This window comes from Gymnodraco acuticeps, unplaced genomic scaffold (genome assembly GCF_902827175.1).
Source record: "Gymnodraco acuticeps unplaced genomic scaffold, fGymAcu1.1, whole genome shotgun sequence".
In the NCBI taxonomy this organism is placed as follows: Eukaryota; Metazoa; Chordata; class Actinopteri; order Perciformes; family Bathydraconidae; genus Gymnodraco; species Gymnodraco acuticeps.
Window position 1 is genome coordinate 190,066 of NW_022991296.1, and position 27,133 is coordinate 217,198.

At 40.4% G+C, this 27,133-nt stretch overlaps 1 protein-coding gene across 2 annotated transcripts in view; it reads left to right on the forward strand.

Annotated features, from left to right (window-relative positions):
• Positions 1–27,133, forward strand: part of ppp2r5a (protein phosphatase 2, regulatory subunit B', alpha isoform) — a 56,730-nt gene that overhangs the window by 8,119 nt on the left and 21,478 nt on the right. For both annotated transcript variants that reach the window (XM_034240131.1, XM_034240132.1), the window contains exons 2-4: positions 17,256–17,452; positions 26,749–26,850; positions 26,962–27,054. In XM_034240131.1, the coding sequence (XP_034096022.1) occupies positions 17,256–17,452; positions 26,749–26,850; positions 26,962–27,054 (392 nt within the window). The remainder of the gene's footprint in view (positions 1–17,255; positions 17,453–26,748; positions 26,851–26,961; positions 27,055–27,133) is intronic.

Below are 27,133 nucleotides of genomic sequence, written 5' to 3' on the forward strand. Positions count from 1 at the left end.
GATATTTAATCCTATTAAGGTCCACAAAAGAAAACCTAAAACAGTTGAGGAATCCACACTTGTGCTTTTAACGGCTCGTGCGTCATAGAATTTTTTGTATTAGCAATTTGTTAAACGTATACAGACATGCCACAACAGCTTCCTACGAGTGGATCTGATACTGGAGGAACGAGCAGAGTGGAAGTGCGAAAGACTTGCCTGGTCAAGTAGTTTGAACTTTATAACATAATGCAACATCGCATCAAACAGTTGGTATCAATAATGACTGCTGTTGTATGATTTTAAAGCATTGTAGAAAATGTCCAACGCCTCATTTTCTATCTAGTAGGATGCATACAGGGAAATCAAATCTGTTTTTATAGTTTCCTTTCATTTGGACGTTTTCCTTTTTAACATGGTGCAGTTTATTCTCCCACCTTTAACTAACACTTGCATTTTTAAATTAACAGTTTGAGTATTAGACTGTTGTTTTAGTTTTTGATTAATTCCATGTCTTTTCAAAGGGCGTTTAAAGTCTTAATACAACCACCCTTTTCATGTCTTTTCAAAGTGTTATTAGTCACAGAGGAGGAAAGTGTTTTCTGTGAAGGGGCTTTTGGCCCGTGTTCGAAGCCCACATGATAGAAATGTTGAGCTGGCATCACCAGATGACTTCTCGCTCACTAAAAGTAAAACTACAGGTTGAGGGACTTTTGTGTCAGTGGATTAGTTATAAACATTGCAAATCACAGCAAAGGGAAATATAATAGGATGGAAGTACAATAATAAGCAAATGTTACAAGTAGTGGTGCACGATAATTATCGGCCCGATATTAGGAATTTTGACGTCATCCCGATAAACCCGATAAAAGTATTAATAGCCCCGATAATATACAATATAATTTTTGGGGGGAAAAATATGGGTGGATTGGGATGAGGGGCGCTTGTTTTTCACTCGGCTCCTCCCGTTTTGCCAGTACTGTGGTATTAGTGGTTTAGGAAGAGGGGAGTTTTTCACAAATCCAGCGCTCCCTAACTCATGCCTGGCTGTGACGTAAATGGTGTGCGGCCGTGAAGCCAGGACAGTAAACAAACATGTCGTAGGTAGTATGGGACTATTTCAAAGTTTCAGAGTTAGATAGTTCGCTTGCTATTTGTATTAACAAATGCAATACAGAAGTTCCACGAGGAGGGAAAAAGGCAACGAGCTATAATACTTCCAACCTGATTAGTCACCTGAAACATCGCCATCGCTACGATGGTGTGTTAAAAGCGTACGAAGATGCCTGCGCTGCTAAACTAGCGGCGAATCCAAAGCCAGCTGCAAAGGTACCACTAGGTGTGCAAAAACTACAGGTACATTTAATACATATATTATATTATTATCGGGTATCGGTCTTGAGAAGCAGGAAGTTATCGGTATCGGTATCGGTTTCAAAAAACCAATATCGTGCATCCCTAGTTACAAGGCCTTTATCTAACTCAAGATTGTGAAGCGCTTAAAAATATTACCTACGGTGTGCCAATAACCTTCTATCGCAGCTAAAGTAAACCAGCATACTCTCGGCTTACATTTTAGATAGCAATCAAAATATTTGCCGGTATAACTGACACTGAGTAATAACAAACAGCTCACTGTTATGTTGCATAGCGTGTACTTTAAGTGTGTGGAGCTCTGTTGAATGAAAATGTGTTGCAGCCAAATCTTGGAGTCTTGTGCATTTGGACACTGTTGTGAATGATGACCGAGACCCTTTAGGATTGAGTTCAGTTTCCCTGATCAGTGCAGACCTTGTCTAGAGTCATGCACTTTATGTACATCTCCTGCCTCAGGGAGCACAGCAAAAGTGCTTACTCATACGTACTTTGTGAAGATAGCCTTCACGCCTTGTTGCCAAAAATCTGATATAAGTGCAGTCATTATCCTAGAACTATGATACGGTCGGCCCTGGAAAGAAATGTGATATGGCAGTTTTTCCAAGCACTTTCATGACATAGTCCACGATTAAGGTAGTGTATTTTTCACTGTAAATTCCTATTTCTGCCAGCCCACATTTGTGCCTAACCTTAAGGTTGTTTGCAGGTCCAGTCCCAATTGTTCAAACTAAACTCATTAACCTTTCGCCATCTGTTGCCTAGTAGCACACAGTGTATGATTTATGAGTCATATACAATGCATAAGTCTGTGGTTATAAATGGTTGCATGCATAGGCAATAGGCATAGCTGTTCATACTTACCATTAATACCATATGTGAAGGTGTTAATTTGTTAGAAAGATGTAATTTAAGTATTCATATCACCACAAATTGCCCCCTCCTGAAAAATGTTACTGTCTTTTATTGAGCAGTAGTCATAGTGCTTTAAATACATGAACACAAAGTAATGATGGTAAAGAGCAGCTGTAGGTAAAGACTAAAGCCGCTCTCAGGGCCTAAAAAGACTGTAAATGGCAAAGATGTGTCTTCTCTCCTGCAGTGGAGAGGTTGAAGTGCTTATAGCTCCTGTTGTGTGATAGACACTGAAAAGATGAGTCACTCTGAGACCAACATTGTTGCCATGGCAGCCCGAAGACTTGAGAGCAAGCCATGGAAATGTTTTACTTTCTAAATACAGACCGCTTCGTTGAGGTTAATATTTCCGTTTTCAGCTGAGCCATGATTCCTAACTAGAGTCAAGCACAGGGTGGTGTGGAATGGTGGGTATATTTATTAGCTTTAATGCAGTACAGAGTATTAGTTGAACATTTGAATTTACATTTTACATTTACATTTACATCTCCATTCAGGTTATCAGGGTTGCTTTGCCATGTGCTTTGATTGCCTTTTTTATATTATGCTATAAAGAAACTCTAGGACACTGATAAGGAAATCTGTCTTCTCACTTTTTGCTAATTTCTGTAAAATTGGCACACTACTGGTTTATACCACCCTGCTTTCTCCTACCCACTCTCGTAACATCTCTAACGATACAAAAAGACCTGCTAAACACTAAATATACAACTACTCTTACTACTTACCCGTATGAGAGCTAATCACTTATCATCATCCTTGCTATAACAAGATTAGCTTCACCTGAAATGTGATGTGTCTGGCTCCAGACATTGATCCCAAGATTTGACCACAACCAGCACCAAGGCTCTGTGCAGATTTAGAGCTCATTATACACCGAGGCCAAGATGGAGTCTCCAGCAAAGTGTAGTATCTATTTTAGAATTTCATATAACGTGAAATAGTCTCATGAATGAACTCAATCTATACAGTTTGTGACGTTGGCCTTAACTCTGTCCCATCATGGACTGTGCATTCATCAGGGTTCGTACGGGTGCTTGAAATCCTTGAAAATGCTTGAAATTTGACGTGGTGTTTTCAAGGTTGAAAGGAAAGGGCATTCTGATGAGTGATAGATGACTGTGTGCCAGGAGGTTGCCGTTTCAACGAGCGTTGGCTAGCAGAAGACAAATACAAGCCATGGCTAAGACGAGGATCAAGCCCACGAGTAGCCTCCTGCAAAGTGTGCAACACATAACGATGCGAGAGTCTGCGCTGACGAGCCACATGAAAGGTACGCCGTAGTGGAGCATTTTAGATTAGGCTAACGTTGCATGTTACGTTTGTTTAAGCTAACGTTAGCTAGCTGAATAGCGAACTCGATTGAGGGATAATAATAATTGCAGGGGACAATCATTTCAGAGGAGCGTATCTATGTTATGTGCGTTACAGTCGCCATCCTGTGGTGTTCAGAGGATGAAGCACTCACGGCATTTCGTGTTATAGTCACGAAATATAATCTATTGATTCGACACAGAGTGATTTTGAAAGCAATGTATTTCTACTGGTAGTATGTTTCGTGCCTAAACCAAATGTGACTTGATCTATCGAAATCAGTCACATTGACCCGAAGACACATTTTTTTACATTTATACAAGTAAAACTACATTTTGCTTTAATCCCATGTAATTGTAGAATGAACACAGTCTTCCTTTGAAGATGTATAAGTCAGGTGTCTTGAGCAGTCAAAATTACCTAGTACAAATCATTGTACACATTTGTAAATATTATTTTCCACTTGTTACCATTGTGAGTCTATTTTTATGCAGCTCTGTGTGATTTTGTGGCTACAATTCAGGCTAATACGCTACCAGAGGTGGAATAAGTACTCAGATCTTGTACTTGAGTAAAAGTACAAGTACTCAGATGATCTTGTACTTGAGTAAAAGTAGAAGTACTCAGATCTTGTACTTGAGTAAAAGTACAAGTACTCAGATGATCTTGTACTTGAGTAAAAGTAGAAGTACTCAGATCTTGTACTTGAGTAAAAGTAGAAGTACTCAGATCTTGTACTTGAGTTAAAGTAGTAGTACTCAGATCTTGTACTTGAGTTAAAGTAGAAGTACTCAGATCTTGTACTTGAGTTAAAGTAGAAGTACTCAGATCTTGTACTTGAGTAAAGTATTCTCATCAAAATATAGTGAAAGTAGCGACAGTAAAAGTATTCGTTGTGCAGATTGGTCCATTTCAGAATAATATATATGATATGTTTTATAATGATTGATCATGAAAGTGTTCTCAAAGCTGGTGAAGGTGCAGCTAGTTTGAATGGCTTTGTATACTGCAGGGTAGCTTGTGGATTTACTCCAGGTGGAACTAAAGTCTGATTTAACACTTGATTATATTTCACATCATTCATCCACATCTGTAAAGTAACTAAAGGTATTAATACATGTAGTGGAGTAAAAGTACACCATTTACCTCTGACTTATGTTCATTGCCAACCTAAAAGAACCTCAAAAATAGTAATCAATAATGTATTGAAAAGTTATTTGGCTGATTGTTTTATATTGGCTCAGCCAGGTTATATGGGAGGCCTAGTCTACGTACAGATCACTCATTTTGGAAATATTAAACTTAGTTTTCTTTTCTTTAATTTGTCATCCTCGTGTCTAATGCTATCACGAAACACACATTTGGTTGTTTATAGCATAAAGAACATCTGATTTAATGTGAGGTAGGGATTTACAACCATTTACAACAGCTGCTTGAAAAGCTGGAAAATGCACCTTGAAAATGCTTGAAAAGTGCTTGAATTTGACTTTGGAAAAGGTGTAAGAACCCTGATTCATGTTGCCTCAAACAACTTGTTTAATAACTGATTAGTTGATGGGCAGAGAATAAAAGTAAATTGAGACACACCCCCTTTTTAATCTGGCTTCTCAGATGTGAGGAAATGCACTATCTTTGCCTCTTGATAATTGTGATTTCACCGTTTTTAACACCTTATACCCGACAAGATCAATACTAAAATAAAATAAACAAACTAATTGAAAATGAAGAAAAATCTTTATTTGCAGAGTTTCAATCTGTTGTGATTACATCAACCTTCAGCAAAGGCTCATCAATGTCTATGGAAAAGCTGCTCTGACGCTATTGGCCTATTGATTGATTGATTTTGATTGTTTCCATCATGTCTGCCAGCAGATGGCTAATCGATAGATGATTTTCCAGGAAATAATGGGACAAAGCTTTGAGGCACTGTTATGGCGGTTTGAGTTCTGTTGCATACTGTTTCATAATTGTGGCCTCTGGCAGGTTTGAGTCTGTTTCCACCTTTTTGTATAATACTGCCGCATCTACTTTATTTCGTGTTGGCAGTCTGCTGGCTGAAGACGTGCCGTGTGAAGCTGAGCTCTCATTATGACCAGCTGCAGTTATGGCTGGGCCATGTTGCATAATGCATTGTGTTTTTGTCTTCCATTTGCTGCTGTACAACTTCTGGATTTGATTTAGAATATAGCAAATGCAGCTTTTCCATCTTTGCCCTGAAGCCAACAGTTTTGATGGAAACTATGACATTGATGCACAGTTATGGCATGTGTCATCATCCTTCCACCACTGCCTTTTCTTCAGCGACTAATTAGTGAATCAAGAATGTCTTAGTTGTGGGTTTTATTTCTCCACCACAGCTAAAGCTGCAGCCAAGCACATTCCCAAACATGTATAATACTCGCAGAAATGTTTCCTGCCCATCCTCGTCTCTTCGCCAATCTCCTATTAGCGTGCCAATATGTCCGTAAACTCAAAAAGGGAAGTGTGTGCTCACCCGATAACATGCAGTGAGTTTAATTGATGCTTCTCTGTGTCATGGCAGTTGACAGCTCTGCTATTCCAGAATAAATTATCCATATAATAGTGCTTATCTCTTGTGTCATTTATGCAGGTTATACTGGGGCTTCAACTGATTATTTTTCATTCAAATAATCTGATTTTTTTTTAATAAACGTTTTATCTACATTGGCACACAGCGAGAAATACCCATTACAATTCTCCACAGCACAGGGTAACATAATTTGAATGACTTCTTTTGTCCAAACAACTGTCCTAAATATCTGAATGCTAAGATAAAGTCCAAGAATCACAGAAAAAATTGTGATTTTTTTTTAGAACCTAAAACCATGAAAATGTTTGGCCTTTTGCTTCAATATTTAAATAGTTGCCGATTCAGTTTCAAGTTCGGCTTTCCAATAATTTACTTACCTATTCAGCTCCAGTAATAAAATGTTACATTTATCTGTCACTTTCAGAAAACAATAGTTATTTATGGCACTTGGCATAGGGTCTCACAATTAGTGGTGGGTTAATGTTGCCATCGTCCACTCCAACACGGCGGTTCGAGCTGTCACCGGTGAGCCGATTGATTTAGCAATTTAACTGAAGGTGGACACTATAGCTGTTACAAGCAATCTCAAAGCAATTATTGTCATTGATTTGGATAGTTTTAATTACAGATCGTAGTTGGACAGCATGTACCCAGGAGACAAAGAGAGGGTTTCTGTGTGTGACAGGAAAAGAGAGCCAGCGCTTCTGGTACAATTATGAAAGCACTTATGTTGACCGTCTATGGAACACACATTCTGGCCAAAGAAAGCCACCATTTATAAGATGACAGATATCAGCGTCATATCCCAATGTTGTTGACATTGCCCAAACTAACTTGTTGTACAGCAAAAGCTCTTACCTATTTCCATAAACAGAACACTTATCTGCTTTTGCCCTGTTTTTAGTTGAGGTTTTACTCCTCCAGAAAGTTTACCATGTCATTCGCACTGTTTTGAACTTCACCCTCTGTGTATTTCAATATAAAAGTAGTTTCTGAGCATTTGGGACGGACGAGCCAGCGACAGAGCAGACCTTGACGTGTTGAAATCTGTGATCTATAGCAGAAATGGGAATGTCCTTGGGCACCCGGCCTACCGGTTTGTGTCCACCCTTTTTTTTCCATGCAGAGTCTTGACCTACCTTCGCCAGATCGTCTGACATTTATCTTTCTGAGAAACTGTCACACATGCTCAAGTGTCAATACCACCCATAGAGGTAATGGGAGTAAAACGGCAGGCTGGAATACAAAGGTAAAAACTCCAAAATGAAATTAATCCTCTAAAGGGTTTGAGTCCTTAAAATGAATCATTTCCATATCATGTTTTGATCCTTGGAGAGAGAAAAGAGTTCCTGTATTTAGTCAAGAGGTCAAGGAAGTGCATGGGTGAAGAGGCTCAACACAGACACATTGCTATTTCTACCACGGATAGTAGATTTCAACACGTCAAGGTCTATAACGTCACTGCCATGCCGATCTGAAATGCTCAGCACTTTTATATTTAAATCAGCAGAAGGTAAAGTTCAAGACAGCTCAAAGGACACGATAAGCTTTTTTTTAGGGGGGCTCTTGTTTGTAGTAAAACCACAACAGTTAAGACTCCAAAATAGCTCTGAACCTTTAATGGGTTTAATTCCTTTCAAAGGATTAATTTCCATTTAATCTCTTAACTATCTTTGGACAGAGAACTTGTGGTTTTTGTGTTCATTTTTCAATTAGCATTGGAAACTGTTTCTGGTGTTGAATGGGTTTGTACTGTAATTAGAAACGTGCTTTAGTGGCCTACTTGGTTTTGTTCTGGTTTTAACTTTGACATCAACACTTATTATAACATACATAAATACGAAATAGCTGGAAATAGAAGTGACATTTTTCTCTCTCTTTGTACTCAGACTAGCTTGATTCGCCATTTCAATGATCCCTTGTCTATCTAAACATGGTCTTGAAACACCCTCTGAATGATTTCTGGTTAACTACCGAAGCTCCCGGTTGGGTAAACAAAGCTATTAGCCGCAGCTGTTACTTATTAGCATTCGCCTGGCTGTCAGCAGCAGTCAGTTTACTGCCCTAATCGCTGCTTTTCTAAAGTGTTATACTACGTTCTTGGACTGCACGTGTTTGCAGGCTACCATTCATGCAACTGTTGATCCCATTTCAGGGTGGCCTCATGGTTACAGACAGCCAGCGGCACGTGTTGTCAAAGTCTACCACCTCACCCTGTTAGGCGTGTGTCCTCTCAGGATATTAAAAAGACAGTCAATGTGTTTTTAAATCACTAAAATGGATGTAATGTATGAACACACGATGGTACAGTAATTCACGACTGTTGTTTTATGTCTTTTCTTTACATTCTAAACTTCTTTTAATTGACATTGTCTAATGTCTAGATGTTTTTTGAAGTTCTGACATCTATTATTCTTTTACATTTCCTGATCTTTTTGCCAAAGTTTTCGTCAGTATCGAGATACTTTACGTAGACATCCCACCAAGATTTGGTTTTGTCGCAACATGTGCCAATCATGCCGGACAAAAATTGTATTACATTTGTTAAAGGGCACATGACGACTTGTGACTTTGAAACAAATATATATGGTAAATAGTACTTTATTTGATGTCAATGTTATTTATATAGATACAATTGACATCAAATAAAGTACTATATACCCTATATTGTTTCAAGACATTATCTTGATGAGCCAATTCCATTCGTCCTGTATTGCCGAGTTGCTGCTGTCACATATGTTGCCAGCATAATTTTAATGAGCACTCAAAACAAATGTTAGGACATGTCTGGATCAAATTGTGCATGTAGTAACGTCCCACCAAACCAGTTCTGCAGCTGCAGTGCGACCTACGTGGCATCTCTCTGCTGTCATGCATTAATGGTCACATTTGGCCTACAGTTCACTGTCACTCATCAGTCACATTCTGCACATGTTGAAGCAGTTCACATGTTCTTCAATGTGTAAAATAAGATGTTTTCAGCATTGTGATACAAGGGAGAGCTTATTCATTCATTTTCTTACAGCTCTTCTTTGAATAGACTTTATTTCTGGAATGCAAGCCAAACCGGTACAGAGATAATACTGGAGCCTTAACAAGAGCACCTCAAGGGCTTTCACTGTCATCTCCGACTGTGACTTGTTAGCGGGTGCTCCGGAAGTTACAGCCAAATATAAACCCTTGTTCTTTATATAGTTTATCATATTTAATATATGGGCGGCCGTCTATGTTCCAGTATGCTCACAAGTATTGGCAAGGAGGAAGTAGGGTTTTTAAAGCATCCTCAAGTCACAATAAAACACCCTAAATAACATTTAAATATGCATGACCTTAAATATTGTTAGTAGCACTCTAAGCAGAAAATGCAGTCATGGGACCAGTGTTTCCACCAGACCAGGGCTGAGAGGGCATCCACCCCGAGAGCGGAAGGGGGGGGGGGTGTGTTTTGAATTTTGACTTGAGCCGTCCGTCCCTTATAGATACTGTCTTTTTACGTTAGTGAGCCGGATCATTTGGCTCGGCTCTCTTAAAGAGCCGGCTGTTTCGGCTCCCTAACGGCTCCCCATGTTACCACAGTTTACCACGGAGCCTCAGTTTCGCCGCTGCGAGGCTCTGGTGGTCGCAGCTCACGCGCGTGCTCCACTAAAACCCGCTCATCGCGTCCAAATCGCGCAGGTTCCGTGTTGTCCTGTAGCAGGCAACTTCGGTGTCGGGGAAACGATCTTCAAAATACTCCAAAAAGAATCCCACCAGACTCCTTTGCCCCTCCAACAGAGAGATGTCCTTGTCCTTTTTCCTTTTCGTCATTTCAAGCGATAAAAACTCTCGATCTTCTCTCGAATTATTAATATTTTTGGACGCCCTCGGCTCGCGTTCAGGGCGTCCCGACCTGAATAAGGGCATCAAATGATGGCAAGACGCCCCCCTGGCGGAAACGCTGCATGGGACCTTTTCTTTCCTCTGGATGTAGCTTCCCAGACAGACCTTGCTCTAAGGCTGCATACTAAACATGTCTCTTCTGGTAGATTGGTAGGCCATAGCGTAAGCCTCGTTATTTGATCCTGACATGGACCATCAATAACCGTATACATTTTATTTTGGTGCTTTTTGTGGCCTTGGAAAAAAATACTTCTAATGCAAGCCATAGTTGAATACACATTTGTTCAGATCAGCCAAGGCATCTGTAACCTCCTTAATATGTTTGTTACTCATTAATTAAACCAAAAAGGGCTTTATATGTACGTAAGTCTGGGGTACTAGTTTAATGCAACAAAACGGAGACAAATCAACCCTTAATTTCTGAGTAGTTATTGACAAAGACTGAACGGTACTAATCTGTGGCTGTGCAGAGGTCACCTGACCTGCATACTTTCCTTCAGTTTGTTTTGTTCTCTTTCTGCTTGACTGTAGTTCTATGAAATGTTGATATGCAACAAAAGGGCAGGTATCAGTGTAAATCACTTTCACAGGGTTGAGCTTATGATTTCCAATGTATAATATGAATAATGTTTGTTGAATATTGAACTTTGAATAGGTCAAGACCCCCAGTGTTTCTACCACCATGGTGATTATGATCCTATGTACACACTACCAAGTCTGTCCTTATATTGACATAAAGGGACGGGTGGTGCAGTGGTCTGTGCGTTTGATCATCAGATCAAGGGGGCGTTGGTAGGGCTGCACGATTTTTGAAAAAAAATCTAATTACGATTTTTCTGACAAATATTGCGATTGCGATTCGAATTGCGATATTTGTTTTTAAGCGACCCAACGGAAGTTTATTGGGTTGCTTTAAAGTCAAGCTTCAGTTTAAGATTCACCCTGTAATAGAAACATGTGATGGAGCATTACTAACCTGACTCAGATGCTTTGTTTCACCAAACCATCTAGGAAAGCTCCATTGGAAGCCATTCGGAAAGGGCAGGTACTTTCAAAAGCAGTTGGCAGGTGATTGGATCAATCTGTCTATCACCTTCTATCATGGGCTACTTCTGATTGATTAACAATGGCTGGTACATGTGGAGCATAGCACTTCTGATTGGTGTGGATGACTGACACACAAGAAAAAAATAAAGAAAAAATGTCTAAAAAAATCGCAGGCTTTGCAATTTGATAATCGCATCATTTCAAATCGCGATTTCGATTTAAAATCGATTAATCGTTCAGCCCTAGGCGTTAGGGAACTCCAGTTCGAAACCCGCTCCTTGGGCAAAACACTTCACCCGAATTTGCTCCTGTGGGTATTGTCCACAGTAGATGACCGTTACATGTATGATCTGTATGTGTAATGTGTATCTGTAAAGCGCTTTGAGAGTCTTTGATAAAGCGCTATAATAAATATAAGGATTATTATTATTTATTATTAAAGCATTAGAGCTGAAGACTCTTCTGAAAGGGACAGATGAGCCCACGTAAAAAAACAGTCCACATTTTGGAGTGAAAAGCGATGCTAAATGCTTTTACTACCTACAAGTGGCAATCAAAATGCATAGATATCACACTTTATTCAAGCTGCACATATTTCTGTGAAAAGTATGTGGTACACTTTATGTTCCTAATACAGCAACATGTAGGTCACATGTGTCAAACTCAAGGCCCAGGGGCCAAATCAGGCCCTTGGTGGATAATTTCTAATTACTATTGGATCTGGCCCGCCGACGTATTGCACGCACACCTTCACTCAATCCTGAGGATTTCCTCAGCTCAGAGCCTGACCCCAAACATTGATGAACTTGCACCCAAGATGAGATGCCAAGTATCTGGCTTGAACTAGCACCACAGCAGCAAACTGAGTTTCAATGGATGTTTCCTTTTGCACTTTTTTTCTTGCGACAACAGGGCATGTTTGTTTGAGGGAAATTGTTTTTTTTAAGCTGTTGTTGGCCTGTGGAAAAATGTACTCATAAGAAATGACTCCGATTGTTTAATGTTGTTTTTATAGGCAATAATTTAAGCTTTGTTAGTTCCAGGTTTAATATGTGCAATAAGTTCATTTCAATGCGTTTTGCAATAAACATTGAACCAGTCCGGCCCTCGACTAGTACCCATTTTTTTTATTTTGGCCCACTGTGTATTTGAGTTTGACACCTGTGATGTATGTGTAAAGCTTATTATTGAAAATGTATATTTTGACGCTTTACTTGCAAACGTTCAGGCAAGTCATATATTCTTGTTTGTGTTTATACAAATTTGCATCATAGCCACAAATGCACCCTTCCAGTGATGCAATTCTGTTTTGTCCCGACTGTTGCCCTCTGCTGCAGCAGAACAATATTCATTCATCCGACGAAACACGCATCAGTCATTGTGCCAGTGAAGCATGGGGTGCTTATATGGAAAATGGTTGCAGTTATCTTTAGCATACATCAGTCTAATGCAGCACATACTTCAACCATGATGATGCAGATGTTGTTTTAATGGTGTGCTGAGAAAGCTGGCGACTGTTTCGAACATTACATTTGTGAACATATTGCATAGTAATGGTATTTAAGTTGTAAATCTGTCATCCTGCATGTTGCACAAAGATTGCATCTATAGTAGATTTTTACATTTTCTTTTTCTTTTATCAGATATGTCTACCCATTTAGTTAAGTAGAGTTGGGTTTATGAACATTTAAGAAAAAGATGTCGGTTCCACCTTGATGGATTTTTGGGAGCTTTAAGCCTTCCTATTTTCCAGAATTCAACGAGAGTTGCTTAGACGTCATGGCGTTGATTTGACTAAAACAATGTAAGAAAAGAAATGTTGGTATCCACCGCAGCGAACCACTTCAACACGTGTATTTTGGTGTATTCACGGCATTCATTTGGTTATTCTACAGTATTGTTGTTTTATAGTTATTTGTTAATGTAACCCAATTTGTGTTCTTTGAAATTGAAAAGGATATCGCATTGTGTTTGACTTTCGTTGCAGTTGTATATCTTAAGTGTAATTTGGCCTGGCTTCCTATTTTGTTTGGACATGCTTTTATTTTGAAGGAGAGTTAGCGCTGTTGACAGGAAGTTGTTGTTGCTATGGAAACAACGTAACGGAGAAAAGTAATATCTACATATAAAGACGGAGAAAGTCAACGATAACGTTTATGGTTAAGTGTTAGCACCCCCCCAAAGAGGCACAAGCTCTTACGTTGATATTGGAGATTTCAATCAATTCAATTTGGGAAAAAACGAATATCCGAATAACGACATTGAAACCCTAATAGTACTCCAACGAACGGATATTCGGATATTCGGGTACAGCCCTTATCCACCGTCTAGCATTTCAGCCTCGATGCTTGTTCATAGATACCTCAGGACTCTTGTTGAGGGATGAGCAGTTTCGCTCATTTCTTGTTTTGATGACGATGGTACAGTAGAGAGTGCTGTCCGACATTTTGTCTCCAAATCTTGTCTTGGTGTTTATTTGGGTGGAAATCTAGTCAGTGAACGCAATTTGCTCCCATTGTCTGATCCAGTGACCCTCATGTGCCCTGTATGTTAGCATCTGCATTTTTTATGGTAATTGAATAATACACTGCACGTTATCGTCATACTCCTTTTTGCAGTGCTGTGGTTGTAGAGCTGAGATCATACTTCCTGTTTTTCTCACAAAATCTCATGTTTTGTCACCCGCTTGACAGTGTATGTTTCTGACCCTAAATATTTAAAGAGTCAAGTCAATGATACGCAAACATTCCTTACAATTAGTTTGAAGTGTAATTAATTTAGCAAAAAAATGTTAATTCATTCACATGTGTGTAAGAGTTTAATTTCAGCTTCTTCTGGTTATGGTTAGGATCTAGAATGACAGCATTGCCTGCCAAACATGCTTTTTTCTGTAAGTATGATACAGCACTATCATTTGTCTGTGACACACGAATGGGGTTTACCCATCAACACTTTGACTAAAAAATATGACCAACATGAAATGCAAATATCACGACTAAATGGCTGGTGCAACATGTGGTTTCTACATTAGAACGGTCGGCAACATCTACAGTCTGGTGTTGCTAAAAACAGAGCTGATGAGCTGCTAGCTTTCTTTTTTATATTGATGTTTTTGTTCACACAACAGAAAGAGCTGCAGCCTATTTTAGGACTCGGTAGATGTTGTGTGTGTGATTCTTCTCGGATCTTATTTCAGCAACAGTAATGTGGTCGAAGCCTGTGGGAGATGATTACGCACACAAATTAAGCCGAAATTAATTCAAGTTCTCTTTTAAAAATGCTTGTTAGAGAATCTGCTTGTGCTTCTTGTATCTGTCATTTGAAGCCAAGCTACCAGCAGTTGTGAATTTCAAGGCCTCAACAGAGATGGCATTAAGACCCTTTTGTTATTAACTCTAACTTACTCTTAAGAATAATGACATTTAGTTCTTACTGTCTCTCCTTTTAACCCTGCCACTTTCTAACTCTTGTCTGTGTGGGGTTATCAAATTGCATGTTATTGCATCCATCCAGATAATTGTTTAAATGATTCCTGTAGCTCTGTGTAAAAGATTGCTTTTGTTAAATGTCATCTTCGTTTTGGTACCAAGATGAAACATTTCATGTGGGAGTGAAGGCCTTCATTTCATTATCAGATTAACAGAGACCTTTATTTCTCTGGAACAAAATCTAAATCCGTCTCAAGGTTGAATCATCATTCATCTGATGTCTCAATTGTTTTTTCTCTTGTTTGGATTCCTACATGGCTTCACAGTTCTAATCGAAATATTTCCCTTCCTTGCCAAGCACCCTGAGGAATTTGTTTGCACGACTGCATCTGTATCTGAAGGCAAAAATAGCTTCACATTGGGGATAGCGTGTACCAGTCAGACTGTATCTAACAGACCTTCTCCGCTCTCAGGGCGATGAAGACAATTCCCCACAAAGAAATGCAATGTTTCGGTTACTCAGAAAGCTTAGAGAAAACATGAATATATAAAGGCTGACCTGAATGTTGCCGCATTGTTTCCAACAAGGTCGATTTTGATTGGACAGAGCTAAGCAAACGGTTTCCAGTCTTAACGCTAAGCTCAGCAAACCATCTCATCTCTGTAGCTTCCTTTTTGCTGTACAGACATGAGACTGGTTTCCATCTTATATAGCTGCAGCAAATCTGCATATTCCCAAATAGGGCCAATTATTCCTTTTCTAAAGATACAGGCAGAGCGATATGTCTTATGCTGTAAGACAGAATCAACTCACTTTTGGTACCATGTGCTTTTATTTATTTCATGTTCTTCTATAGCCTGTAGCCTCTTGGTGTTAGCTGGATGTTTAGCTGTTGCCCATTGGACCCTACCGTTAATTACAATAGTTGGAAAAGAGGTGTGTGTTGATGGACATGGCGCCAAAAAAAGTACACGGTACTATCCCCAACTTTTGCTAATGAGAAACTGAAGTTTCAATATTATTTTTTATAAATACACATATCTGCTTTTCACCATAAATAAAGGTTTAAATCTAGATTGCCTTCCCAGAGAGATGACACCGAGCAATACACAAGTGGGAAAGGAATGTGAGCCTGTCATGTTAATAACGGCACGTGTGTTAATAACGGCACCTCTTTCCTCTTCGGTTCCAGTTTGGTATTCAGTCTGCCCTTTGAATGTGGAATCCTTTGAGATTCTATACTTTGGGAATTTGGCGTCAATGCAAAGTAGTGCGTTAACAAGTCAGCTCGGTGTAGTTAGTCACATATTGAGTTCGCTCACAGCAGCAGCCGCGGTCTGACCTGTGGAGTTTGGTTGCGTAACTACTTCGTCAGCTGTCAACACCACAGGAACATTTTCACTAGGTGCGATGTGTTGGCTGTGCATGACTGTGCGTTGTCCCCATGCCACACGGTTTTATGGGTAATGCCTTTTCAGTTGCATAATAGCGCTCAATAAGAAACTCTGCACCACAACACTTTCACACGGACTCCTCTACTTTTAAAATACCCTGATGAATGATTAAACAATTTGTTTGTTCTAGGGCTAAAACAAACAAAGTTGCCTTTTTTTTTTTTTTCAACCAACAGTTTAAAAATACTAACTATCAATTAACTTAAAATCAGTGTTCTCTCATTGATACCAAAAAAGCAGAAATACCAAACAATTTTGCCAATTCATTTTCTGTCGGTCAATCAGTTGACTAATTGTTGTGCCAGCTGTGTTTAAGGACAAACATGCATATCAATATTCAATACATATGAGTGTCAATAGCTATTGGAAAAAGTATATTTTGAATCACTTCATAGGGGTTGTCTTCACATGCGAATCAAGTTCTGTTAAATGTGGAAACATAACTAACGAGGAGTCCCTAATAAATAACTTGACTAATAAAATATACAAACATAGTACCCTGCAGTTTCACCCGAAAAATAGCGATTTAGACATTCACTTTAATGATTACAATCATTTACGCCTCCGTGTCAACACGTGTCATTGATGGCATCTATATTTGTGTAACCCCAGAACCTCCGGGGTCTCCGGCTCTTGAGCCGTAGTAAATCAGACCTGCAGGGTGGGTTTCCATCGCAGAGACAGTCCTGTTCTGCGGTGCTGGAACAGGACGTCACTGTACAGTGTGTCACAGCATTTCTGCACGGCTGCCAAATGCTGTTTATAGCTTAGCCAGGGTCAGACTTGACAGCTCTCATAACCCTGAACGTACGCACCGTCTAATCCATAAAAGGCTTTACAATTAAAGCTGGGAATGACTGGGTTGCTTCTGCGGCGAAATATATCAAGGTATTGTCTATTCGTCCGGCAGTTTAGCTACGAACCAGTGGGCAATAAACCAGCTTTGAAGAAATGTTGCTGTCCACTGATCATTAAATTCAACTAAAAATAATCTGAACCTTTGTCGTGATGGATTTCATTACCTTGCATCACCTACTAGTGTTCTTCAAGCTGCGCCTCCAGTTGTCGCTTTCATCCCCTCTTGTCTCATCTGTTAACTGTTTCCAAAGAGCTTCATGGACTTTTATATAAATATTGTATTCTATAGAGGAACAAATATATATTTCATACACTTTACTTGAACTTCTCAATTGGTTGTTTTACTTTAACTTGCGATAAATAAATAAACCAATATTAATCAAATAATTACCTTACGCCTTCTAGTGTGTATCTGAACAGGGACTCAGTGTATTTCCTTTCTTTTGTGTTTCCAGATGCCCCCTCCACAGAGCAGCAGGAGCTGTTCACCCAGAAACTGCAGCAGTGTTGCATGCTCTTCGACTTCATGGACTCTGTGACGGACCTGAAGAGCAAGGAGATCAAGAGGGCCACGCTCAACGAGCTGGTGGACTACGTCTCCACCAACAGAGGGGTGCTGGTGGAGACTACGTACCCAGAGATCACTACCATGGTGAGGATACACGTGGATGGGGCTTTCATTTATTTGGTGCTCCTCCGAATTTCTGTGGCGTTAGTAGGTTCAGAGAAAAGCAGGAATTAAATCCAAGAATCTTAGTTTTGTGGCATTACTAGTGTTTATTGTTAAACCGCAAAGATGTTCCCTCTGTGTCATCGTACAACATCCATAATGGAGGCTGACGGTATGTCTCGTCAGCACCGGAGGAATATCATTACTTCATCCATTAAAGCACCAAATCCACAGGGAACGTATAACATATTCTGGATGTAACTGTATTACCCAGGGAATACAGAATAAGCATAGTTCATAAAGATTTTGATTTTAAATTGTCTCAAGCATTGCACTGTTGCACTTAGCAACTGTAGCTGCTTCTTAAATCTTGTATGATGACACCTACAGTACAAAGCCACAGTACAAGGTCAAACATTGTTAATTATGTTCACTACCAATCATATTTACTGTGTGAAATGATTCCACTGATTTGAGATTGACCAACTGTTAACCCCGTTAAACCCTAAAGAACATACAGTAAGCTGAAGTCAAGACATCCTGTATCCATTTCACAACAACCCCTCACCACACTTCTCTTTTGTTCAGAATATTTCACTCTCCCCATTGCTCTCTTGACTCAAAAATGCAAGAAGCACCACTCAGAAATGTCAGTAATGCAGGTCACATGACTTCCTTCAGAGAGCTCGTATCGTTGAGATATGTATTTATTGACAACGTTTCAGTCTCTTCGACCTTTTATCGATTCACCCGTCACACATTCAGGTGCTCAGAGATCTTTGCCACGTTATGAAAGAATCATCTTTGAAATACTGCGAACACAACCTCCTCCCCTTACTTATCACAATAGAACCACTCATTCTAGATATGAATTTAAAAGCCTCACATTATCTCCGTGTCATTCCTTATTATCTTCATGACAGCACAGTTACAATGCATTCACAAGTGACGCACACCTCTGGTATTTATAATTGACATTCTGTCTGGTGTGAGCATGGTTTTGTCACCATAAATCAAATGTATTATTAGAGACCTAGAAACATGTTTGCACTCACCGGGCATGGGTGATAATACAAATAGTCGAGGAACAATTGCGTTTAATATAACACTTCAGCACAGATGATATTTTATTAACCTTATGTCGTGCACATTTGAAGAGTTGAGTAATTCACACATTAGCTGTTGCACAACGGTCTGTTTGGAAACCAACATCCTTTTTAAAGTGTCTTTCACCGACATCTTCTATGTTTGTGTTCTCGGAGCAGGTGCTTTGAGCAACGTAGTTTTCCTCCTACTGTACAACTCATGGGCAACATTTAGTAACGAACAGGGAGTGCGGCAGTGATTCACTCCAGACATTATCATGATGGATATGTATGAGCACCGCTGAGTCAAGGAGTGTTCGTTATTTGGACTGGAGGCAGTAATCCACGTCAAACCTGCAACGATTGATTCAATGAAACGTTTTTTTTCTCACATTTGTCTTTAACTGGGTTTTACATGATGACATAATTACTGTTTTATAGGCTGCAGTTGTTCAAGGAATGTCCTTGAACCAAGCGACTCAAGAAAAATGACATTTGAACCATTTTGCCTGTAGATTTGGAGCCCGATTTAATCATGTGCAATATCCAATGCATACAGACTGCAGGGTTTCTGCGTTAATCACATTAATCAGAATGTATTTTATGTTGAATGTGTCTACTGATTGGAGAGGGATGAATAAATGAAAGGTTCATTTCAATTCGAAGCATTATTGCAGTAATTCTGCACATTCGCTCCAAGTATTTCGTTTTCTCTTATTAACAAAATCACTTGAAGCGAAGTGGCGTTTCACCAGAAATAGACGTCTAAGTTAATTTTCCTGTAAAATCCGCCACAGAAATACGGCCCTAAACATCTTATTAAAGACACATTGCCCTAATTTGGGCAGAAAGAGGAGAGTAAGAAAGACACGTTTTTATGTAGGAGATGTTTAGACACTTGCTTATTGACATGCCTCTGCTCTAATGCACTAATGTGTGGTCATATGATGTAATATTCAGGCACATTACATTCTAATATCTTAAGCACTCAACAACAAGCTGTCACATTCTGCAGACGGCACTGTTGTGCAGCTGTCGAGTTAAATGACATTTTCTGGATTTATTTGTATCCTGCGCGGTGCAGACGTCTCATTACAGTTAACATGGCTATTCAATTATCATAATAGTGACAGTCAGTGCTTCAGTTTTTATCAAGAATTCTAAAAAACAACAGCTTGTGCAGAAAGTTTAAATCAGTTTGGCCACCATTTGCATCGGGAAGGCATACATGGAGGAGGAGGAGGGTAAATATAAAGGTGACGGATAAGAGTGTCAGCCATTACACATTTAATGTCAGTGTTTAAACTGTCTGTGTTTAAGACCGGTATGTATTAGCAACAATCTGCACAGTTATTGCGCTGGTCCCACCCTGAAAGCAACAGTACGTTTATTTAAATGGAGAGTTATGGCTGCTAATAACCATCAATTATTTAAAAATGATCTCTACCTTCACTTTTTCTACTTTTTTTTTTTTTTTTTTTTTTTAACTGTAGGCTATTTTTATCATATGTACAGCACCTTGGCTCGACCAAAAATCGTTTATAAATGTGCTATATAAATAAAACTTGATTTGATTTTCAGCAAATACAAATAGCTCATACACACAACACAGTTTGTTTCAAGCTGGGGCTTTCCTATTTTTTCCTTCCTGACCTTTTCTCTAAATATAGACATTGGGCCTTGGGGTAAATACATAATAAATACATTTGTATATGCCAACACAGGCTGTAAACACGGAAGCAAATGTGATGTGAACAGTGCATAAAGAAATCAGTTATTCCCACTCTAATGCAATCATAGTAATACATCTCACTAACCACAATCCATCTACTCATTTTCAAAATGTGTATATGAACGTGTCTATTTCAGTTGTGCTTTACCGCCATGCGTTGGCAGAAGAGCATGCAGACAGGAAAGTGAACACGGGGGATAATAAGCTACTTAACATGTAGTAGCTTGGTTGCACATTCCACACAAGTGACCTCCTGGGTTAGCACACCAGCAGGTTTGTAAGACTGCAGCCAGCGCGTAGGTATTAGTGGTCCTACTGGGTAATCTCATGTATTCTATTCAGGGGCCGGACGGGGGGTACCCGGGTCATGCTCGATAGATACCCCGGTCCCGCACTAGAGACGGGCTTCTGAATGAGGTTAGACAAATAGCAGCTGCACTCAGAACGCCGGGTTGATAATAGCCCTCCCGGATACTCCATGCTTGGCATCACATGATAATGAAGAGGTGAGGGTTTAAAGTGCTGCCCATTATTCTGCTGCAGAGAGGACGGCTTTGATCACCGAGGTTATTAGGAGTACAAACGGCGAGGGCTTCTCATCTATGTGAGAGGAGGTTTTCGCCTTATTTGTCAACTCTATAATTAGTGTTTTGAGTAAATTATAGAAAATCACGTCTCACAGATAGGTTGGATGGGATTCTTCCAGCAGGGTTCGTTGAAACGAAGCATCTTTGAGCAATAAATCCCCCTTTATTTGCTTTAATTCGCATCTTTTTCATCCTTTTCGCTAATGCTTCTCTCAGTGCTTGCGCCTATCTCTCTATCTCACCCCTGTCTCCCCGCCCTCTCATCCCATGCGTTGCTAGGTGTTGGTTGCTGCTATTGTCATCCTCTATTTGACCCCATACAGAGGATCGATTCGCTTGTCATCAGCTTGTGTACATTAGTTTCACTCACAGCTCTGTCACTTAAGAACGGTCCTTTTTTAGGATCCTCCTACGTTTCTCTCTCTCTCTCTCTCTCTCTCTCTCTCTCTCTCATCTCTCTCTCTCTCTCTCTCTCTCTCTCTCTCTCTCTCTCTCTCTCTCTCTCTCTCTCTCTCTCTCTCTCTCTCTCTCTCTCTCTCTCTCTCTCTCTCTCTCTCTCTCTCTCTCTCTCTCTCTCTCACACTTGCCATGTTTGCTATCCTCCCACAATATTTTCTCTGGTTTTGTCCGACTGCTTTTATTTTCTGCCTCTGTAAAGTGACTGGGAGAATTAAATAAGTGTGGTGGATGCTTGTGTGGTAATTATGTAACCTATTATCTGTGCAGACAGTGTGCATGTTTGACTCTTCAGACAGAACCCAGCCCCCTCTACCGTCTGGATGTTGTCGAAGACGATATCGAGTAGAATTCATTTAATTTCTCCTGCTGTTAAAGTTACTCGTTTTACTTTTTTTTGGGATATAATAATAACATGACGATTATATTTTTGGTGGATTTAAATATCTAATATTCATCTCCTGCAGTATGTTGTTAACCTCTCCCCATTACCCTCCAAGAATAGACAGAATAAAATCCACACAGGATCAGTTCTTTATTGGCTCCCGCGTGTGTCCGAAAGCCATCAACACCTCCATTTATCTTCACTCCGTGAGCATTTGGCCTCAGAGCACTTCTCCTGGGCGTCACACTGAGGCTCAATGCTCCGCCTGGCAACTCACTCTGTTAGTGATCTGATTCCAGCTCAGCCAATGATGTCCCTCGCACCAGGGAGAGCAGAGTCATGTGCCACAGAGAGGTTGTAGATGTGGCACACTGATGTATTCATCTGCATCATTATTAGCATTTCCGAACAGATGATTATGTAACGACAGTACTGTGTTATAAAAGGGCGGGCAGTCCCAGGTAAATTGTTAAATGTTGCTGTGGTTCATTTAGAGAAAAAATAAAATGTCCACTTGTGTGATAATAAGTATGTGGACTTGAATTAAAGGGGCCCTATTATGCTTTTTGGGGTCTTCCCTTTCCTGTAGTGTGTCATAGGATTTGTGCATCTAAATGGTCACCCACCGTCTCATTGGACTTACTTCTGTAACATGGTGACATCACTTTAATACTCAGATAAACACAGTGATGAGTGAATCACAATCTGCCTTCCTTACCCTGTGTGTTCTCACCAGATTTAAAACTGTGTATTGAATATGAGAACAACTGATAATGACTTAGTTACTTGAGGTGAGTTTCTCCTAAGATGAAATGCCAAAATAACACTGGTCCCAGCTTTTTAAATGGGAATATTTCCAGAGTTTCTAAGTATTTTAGGACGGATATTAGAAAGAAGGAATTTGAGGATGTCACCTTTTGGCTGTAGAAAAACATACATGACAATTCTCAATATTCTCTGGCATTTTCGAGGCTAAATCATTCAATATGAATGGAAATGTGATTAACTACATGTTCCTCCTTATTGACACCAAAATCCTGAGGTGTAGTGCCAGTCAGTGAGCTAAGCTGAGTTTATTACTCCCAGATGTATTTGTGGGTGTGTCGTAAAAATGTGCAGAGTTGTTGAAAAAAACACATTAGCAGTAAGCAACCCTAGAAACTCTACAGAGTGAGTTACTCTGTTAATAAAGCAAGCAGACGTCAACGGGTTGTGTTTCTGCCGGTTGAAGGTCGGATAAGATGCTGGATGTTAGTGAGTTTGTACTCAAGCGTACTCTAAGGACATCATTCACCATTGTCTGCAGTTAAACACTTGCCTATGTGCCTTTTTTGTGATGTTTTACCTTCACACTAACACGGTAACAGTCGGGCAGTGTCAGTGTGTTACTATAGAAACACACTTACTGACAGTTGTGTTGAGATTAACATTGTCGTTGCCAGATGGTGTTTTCATCAGCTCAGAAACAGCTGCAATTCCACTGTCGGACTTCTGTAAAATAACAGGAAGGACACAAGCAAGAAAATATCAGCTCAGTGCCACAGTGGTGATCTGAAGGGCTTCTGAATGAACTGCCCATTCAGCCTTGAAAGGGCTAGGGTGCATCAAATTGCAATGCAAACATGTAATCTCAACATATCAAACTGTCTGGGGTTGCATTTTGTTCAGACACATTAAAACAACTTGTGCGAAGTTTTGGGAAAATTCATTGAGATTTAGAGGTGGAACACAGCATGAGAAAAATATGAACATTTGCTGTTTTCCTAGGCAATTTCTAAAAATGCAAGAAATAGTTTTTGAGAACAACATTTATTTATTTAAGTACAAAAAGAACAACATTGAAATTGAGTCCTGGTCCAGCTTGCGCTTGCAGTGGCGCAGATTTGGCTGTTTAGAGCGGTCATGCTCAACTGCCTGCAGCACATTCTGCAGGTGCTCCTCGCTCCTGGCTGCTGCCACAAAGTCTGATGTGAGTTTGATGCCACGCTCGGCACAGTCATTCACAACATTGATGGCACGCACATTCACCGCACCCATCTGGAATGCTTCACTGGCAGCTAGGGATGCTCCGATCAGGGTTTTTGGGGCCGATTGCCGATCACAACTGATGTTTAAAACTCGGGGCTCATTTTTATATTGCTTCAGTTTATAATCATAACGGATCGAAAAGTTCAGATTAATTTTTCAATACATGATGCGCTTCCACAAACAACAACTAACATAATTATTGCATTCAAATGAAGTACATTATTCAAGTTTACATTAACTTTAGATAATAACACGGGAGAGATGAGCGGAAGCGCTCTCTTTTCCTCTCTCCCTCTCTCAGCCCGTGGGTATCGTCTCACGCAGCTCACTGATCCAGTAATGAGTGACCCGACAGTCAAGAATAAACATTTATAACTAGTTTAGCTTGTTCCAGAGGTAGATAAAATAGCTAAGCTAACTTAGTGTGTGTTTTTGATCCGCTCACCGGTCCGTCACAGCGGGTGGAGCTGCAGGATTTCTGCTTCACACACGTTGCATACCGCTATTTTTTCAACAGACTTGTACGCGTACAGGTGGTGGTAGAGTGTGAGGTCATTCCATGCGGCATCTACGGCCGTGTCGCAGGTCAGCCACCACGTTGCGAAATGAGGTTGGCAAACGCCGAATCTTCAGCACCTGCTGCCACGTAGTGATGGTCCCCTGAGGAAGCAACGCAATGTGCTGCTCCATCAAGGCCAGCTTGAGAGTGTAGAGCAGCTTGGCCATCCACCGCGCCTTGTGCAGTGCTCCCGGCCGTTGGAAGGTAACTGGAGTGTGTGCTGCACTGTCTGCACCCAGATACACAAGACACAGCTCATCAGGAATCGGGACAATTGGCCGCTGTCCTTATGTGGCACAAGGTCCCAGATGTCCCGGAGCCGTGTAAACAATGTAACCTCTGGCGAGCGTGACGTCTCCATCTTGAGGTGGTGTCCACTGCTCGTGCTGTTCCTCACTGATGGCCTCCAGCGTGTGGCGGCGCGCTCGGTCTGCTGTTGCGCAGGACGTGGATACCTTGACATGCTGCCACATGGGTTTCTTCTTCTTTGTCACATGGCTTGTTTCTTCTTCTTGAAACCAAACATTGAAACCAAAGCCCAAAGTGATGGCACCAGAGAACGACGTCAAAAATGGACCGCTTTATCATGGCTCCCCAATGCGTGCTGGTTACCCCCTTTTGCCGTAAAAGCTGATGTGCCGTTCCACCTCTAAATCACCACGCATCGTAAACATATTTTGCATTTATTGTTTTTGCATGGATGGTAACACTTTTAGCACCCAGACAGATCAATATGCTGCGACTGTGTATTTTGATGCACAGCACCAGACCAAGCTGGGGACAAATCCTTTCAGAAAATAATAAGATCAGGCGTAAATGGTCAAACCAGGACATCTGAATGTCCCAGCACTGATGATAGTGCTCAAGTACTCCCCTTATTCAGTGCATTATTCCAACACTGATGTCTTCAGATGCTTCTAGGAACATTATTGGGTTCTCACTGTTTTCACCAAGGCTCGCTGGTTCACAAATGATACTTCCTTGCAAGGTTTTTCTGCAGGTTATTTCAGCATGTCAGATTTTGGACTACTGTCAGGTTGGAAATCCCTTTGCCGCCTTTTCCTCCCATTAGTGTCATTTTTGATTTCCCAGCTGCCAATATGTCATTTGATGTTGTCTTAGAGTGTGCACCCAGTCACATAATGGCAGCTTTTCCAACTGCTGTGTGTGTCACTCTCAAACTCACTCTTGCTAAAAATAACAAGGTGGCATAGAGGTGGCTGTGACCTGTCTACAGCGGTTGTCTTCGGCTCAGAATTGTAATGTGGGGTTGCTGCAGATGCAGAATCTGTAATGGTTTTATCCAGCTCCTGCGATTTGCTGCGGCTCAGTTCAATTAAACCTTGCCGTTCACGCCTCCCAAAGTGTATGTTGAACAGTTTATACTCTCCCACTATATTTATTTAATCTTGTACAAACTGTTGCAGCCTCTGATGACAGAAGAAAACTAGCCTGCTGTATAAAAAGTGAATTACGCCAGGTTTCTGTTTGGTTCCCTGCGTCAGGTATAACTCTGTTTAACCTTGAGGTGTTTGGCGTATAAACAAATGAACTGTAAACAAATGGAGTGTGTGGTTTGTCACGCCAAAAGAACACTGTCCTTCTCATACACACTACTTGACCTACTATATGTAATTTAAGTCAAATCAAGGAGGAGATTTGCGGCAAGAGCAACGGCCCGTTAATTAAAATAGCAGATTTTTGAATAATGCTACAAGCAACGTGGTTTATTGATGTGGGCACTGAGCTCTTGAAAACAAATTAAACATCCACTGATATACTTCATAAGCTCACATAGGTTAAGAAAAGTCACATTTAATTGATAAAGCACATTAAAGAAAGTGATGACCAGAGCAGGAAGCCAACACAACATTTATCACACATAAAAGAAACACAGACATAGTAACTGTTACAGAAATAAAAAACCTAGTTGTTTCATAAGCCGGGTTTTTTTTTTATGCCAGATTTTTAGCATCTAGTAATTAACTTCAGAAACACTTTTTGTTATATTCCATGGAATGCTCTTAACATCCCGATGGCAATGAATACATTAAATGCTTTGACAAAAATACACGTGGCGCTGTAAAAAGCACGACCAATCATCTGAGCCGGACCGGCTAAAATAACTGGATGGCCTACCTGCCTGTCAGCCTGCCTGTCCATCTCGTGCCCTCATTGGTCATGTGCGCGTTCGTGTGTGTTGGAGGAGGGGCTCTGTAAGGAAGTCTGAAAGAAGGGGCACATTTTTTCCGGCTGCGTACTTTCAAATTCTAGCGCACTCGAGCTGGTTTCTCCATTCGTACCTACCCTACTTTTAAGTAAAGGCTCGCTTATATTCATATTTCTCCTGCTGTAATCTCCTCCCATGCTCTCCTGGGATGTTTATCCTTTTCTCCGGTTTTTATGATACTTTACTAATGATTTTATGTATCCTCTTTCCCTCCAGATCTGTACCAATATATTCCGCACTCTACCACCAAGTGACAACCCTGATTTTGACCCGGAGGAGGACGAGCCCACTCTCGAGGCTTCCTGGCCTCACGTTCAGGTAAGGACTCTATACCGTCCTCGTCTCCCTGTTAAATGATCAGTGTGGTGTTTACATTTACAAGGTGCAATGTCTTTCTATTTTTAAAGTGTTCTTTCTCTTATCTTTCAGCTGGTCTATGAGTTTCTCCTACGCTTCTTAGAGAATCCAGACTTCCAGCCCAGCATCGCAAAGCGCCACATTGATCAGAAATTTGTTTTGCAGGTAGGTGTCACGAATACAAAAAACATTTACGTGATCATATGGAAGTTCAAAGTTAACCTGCTTTATTACAAAGAGACAA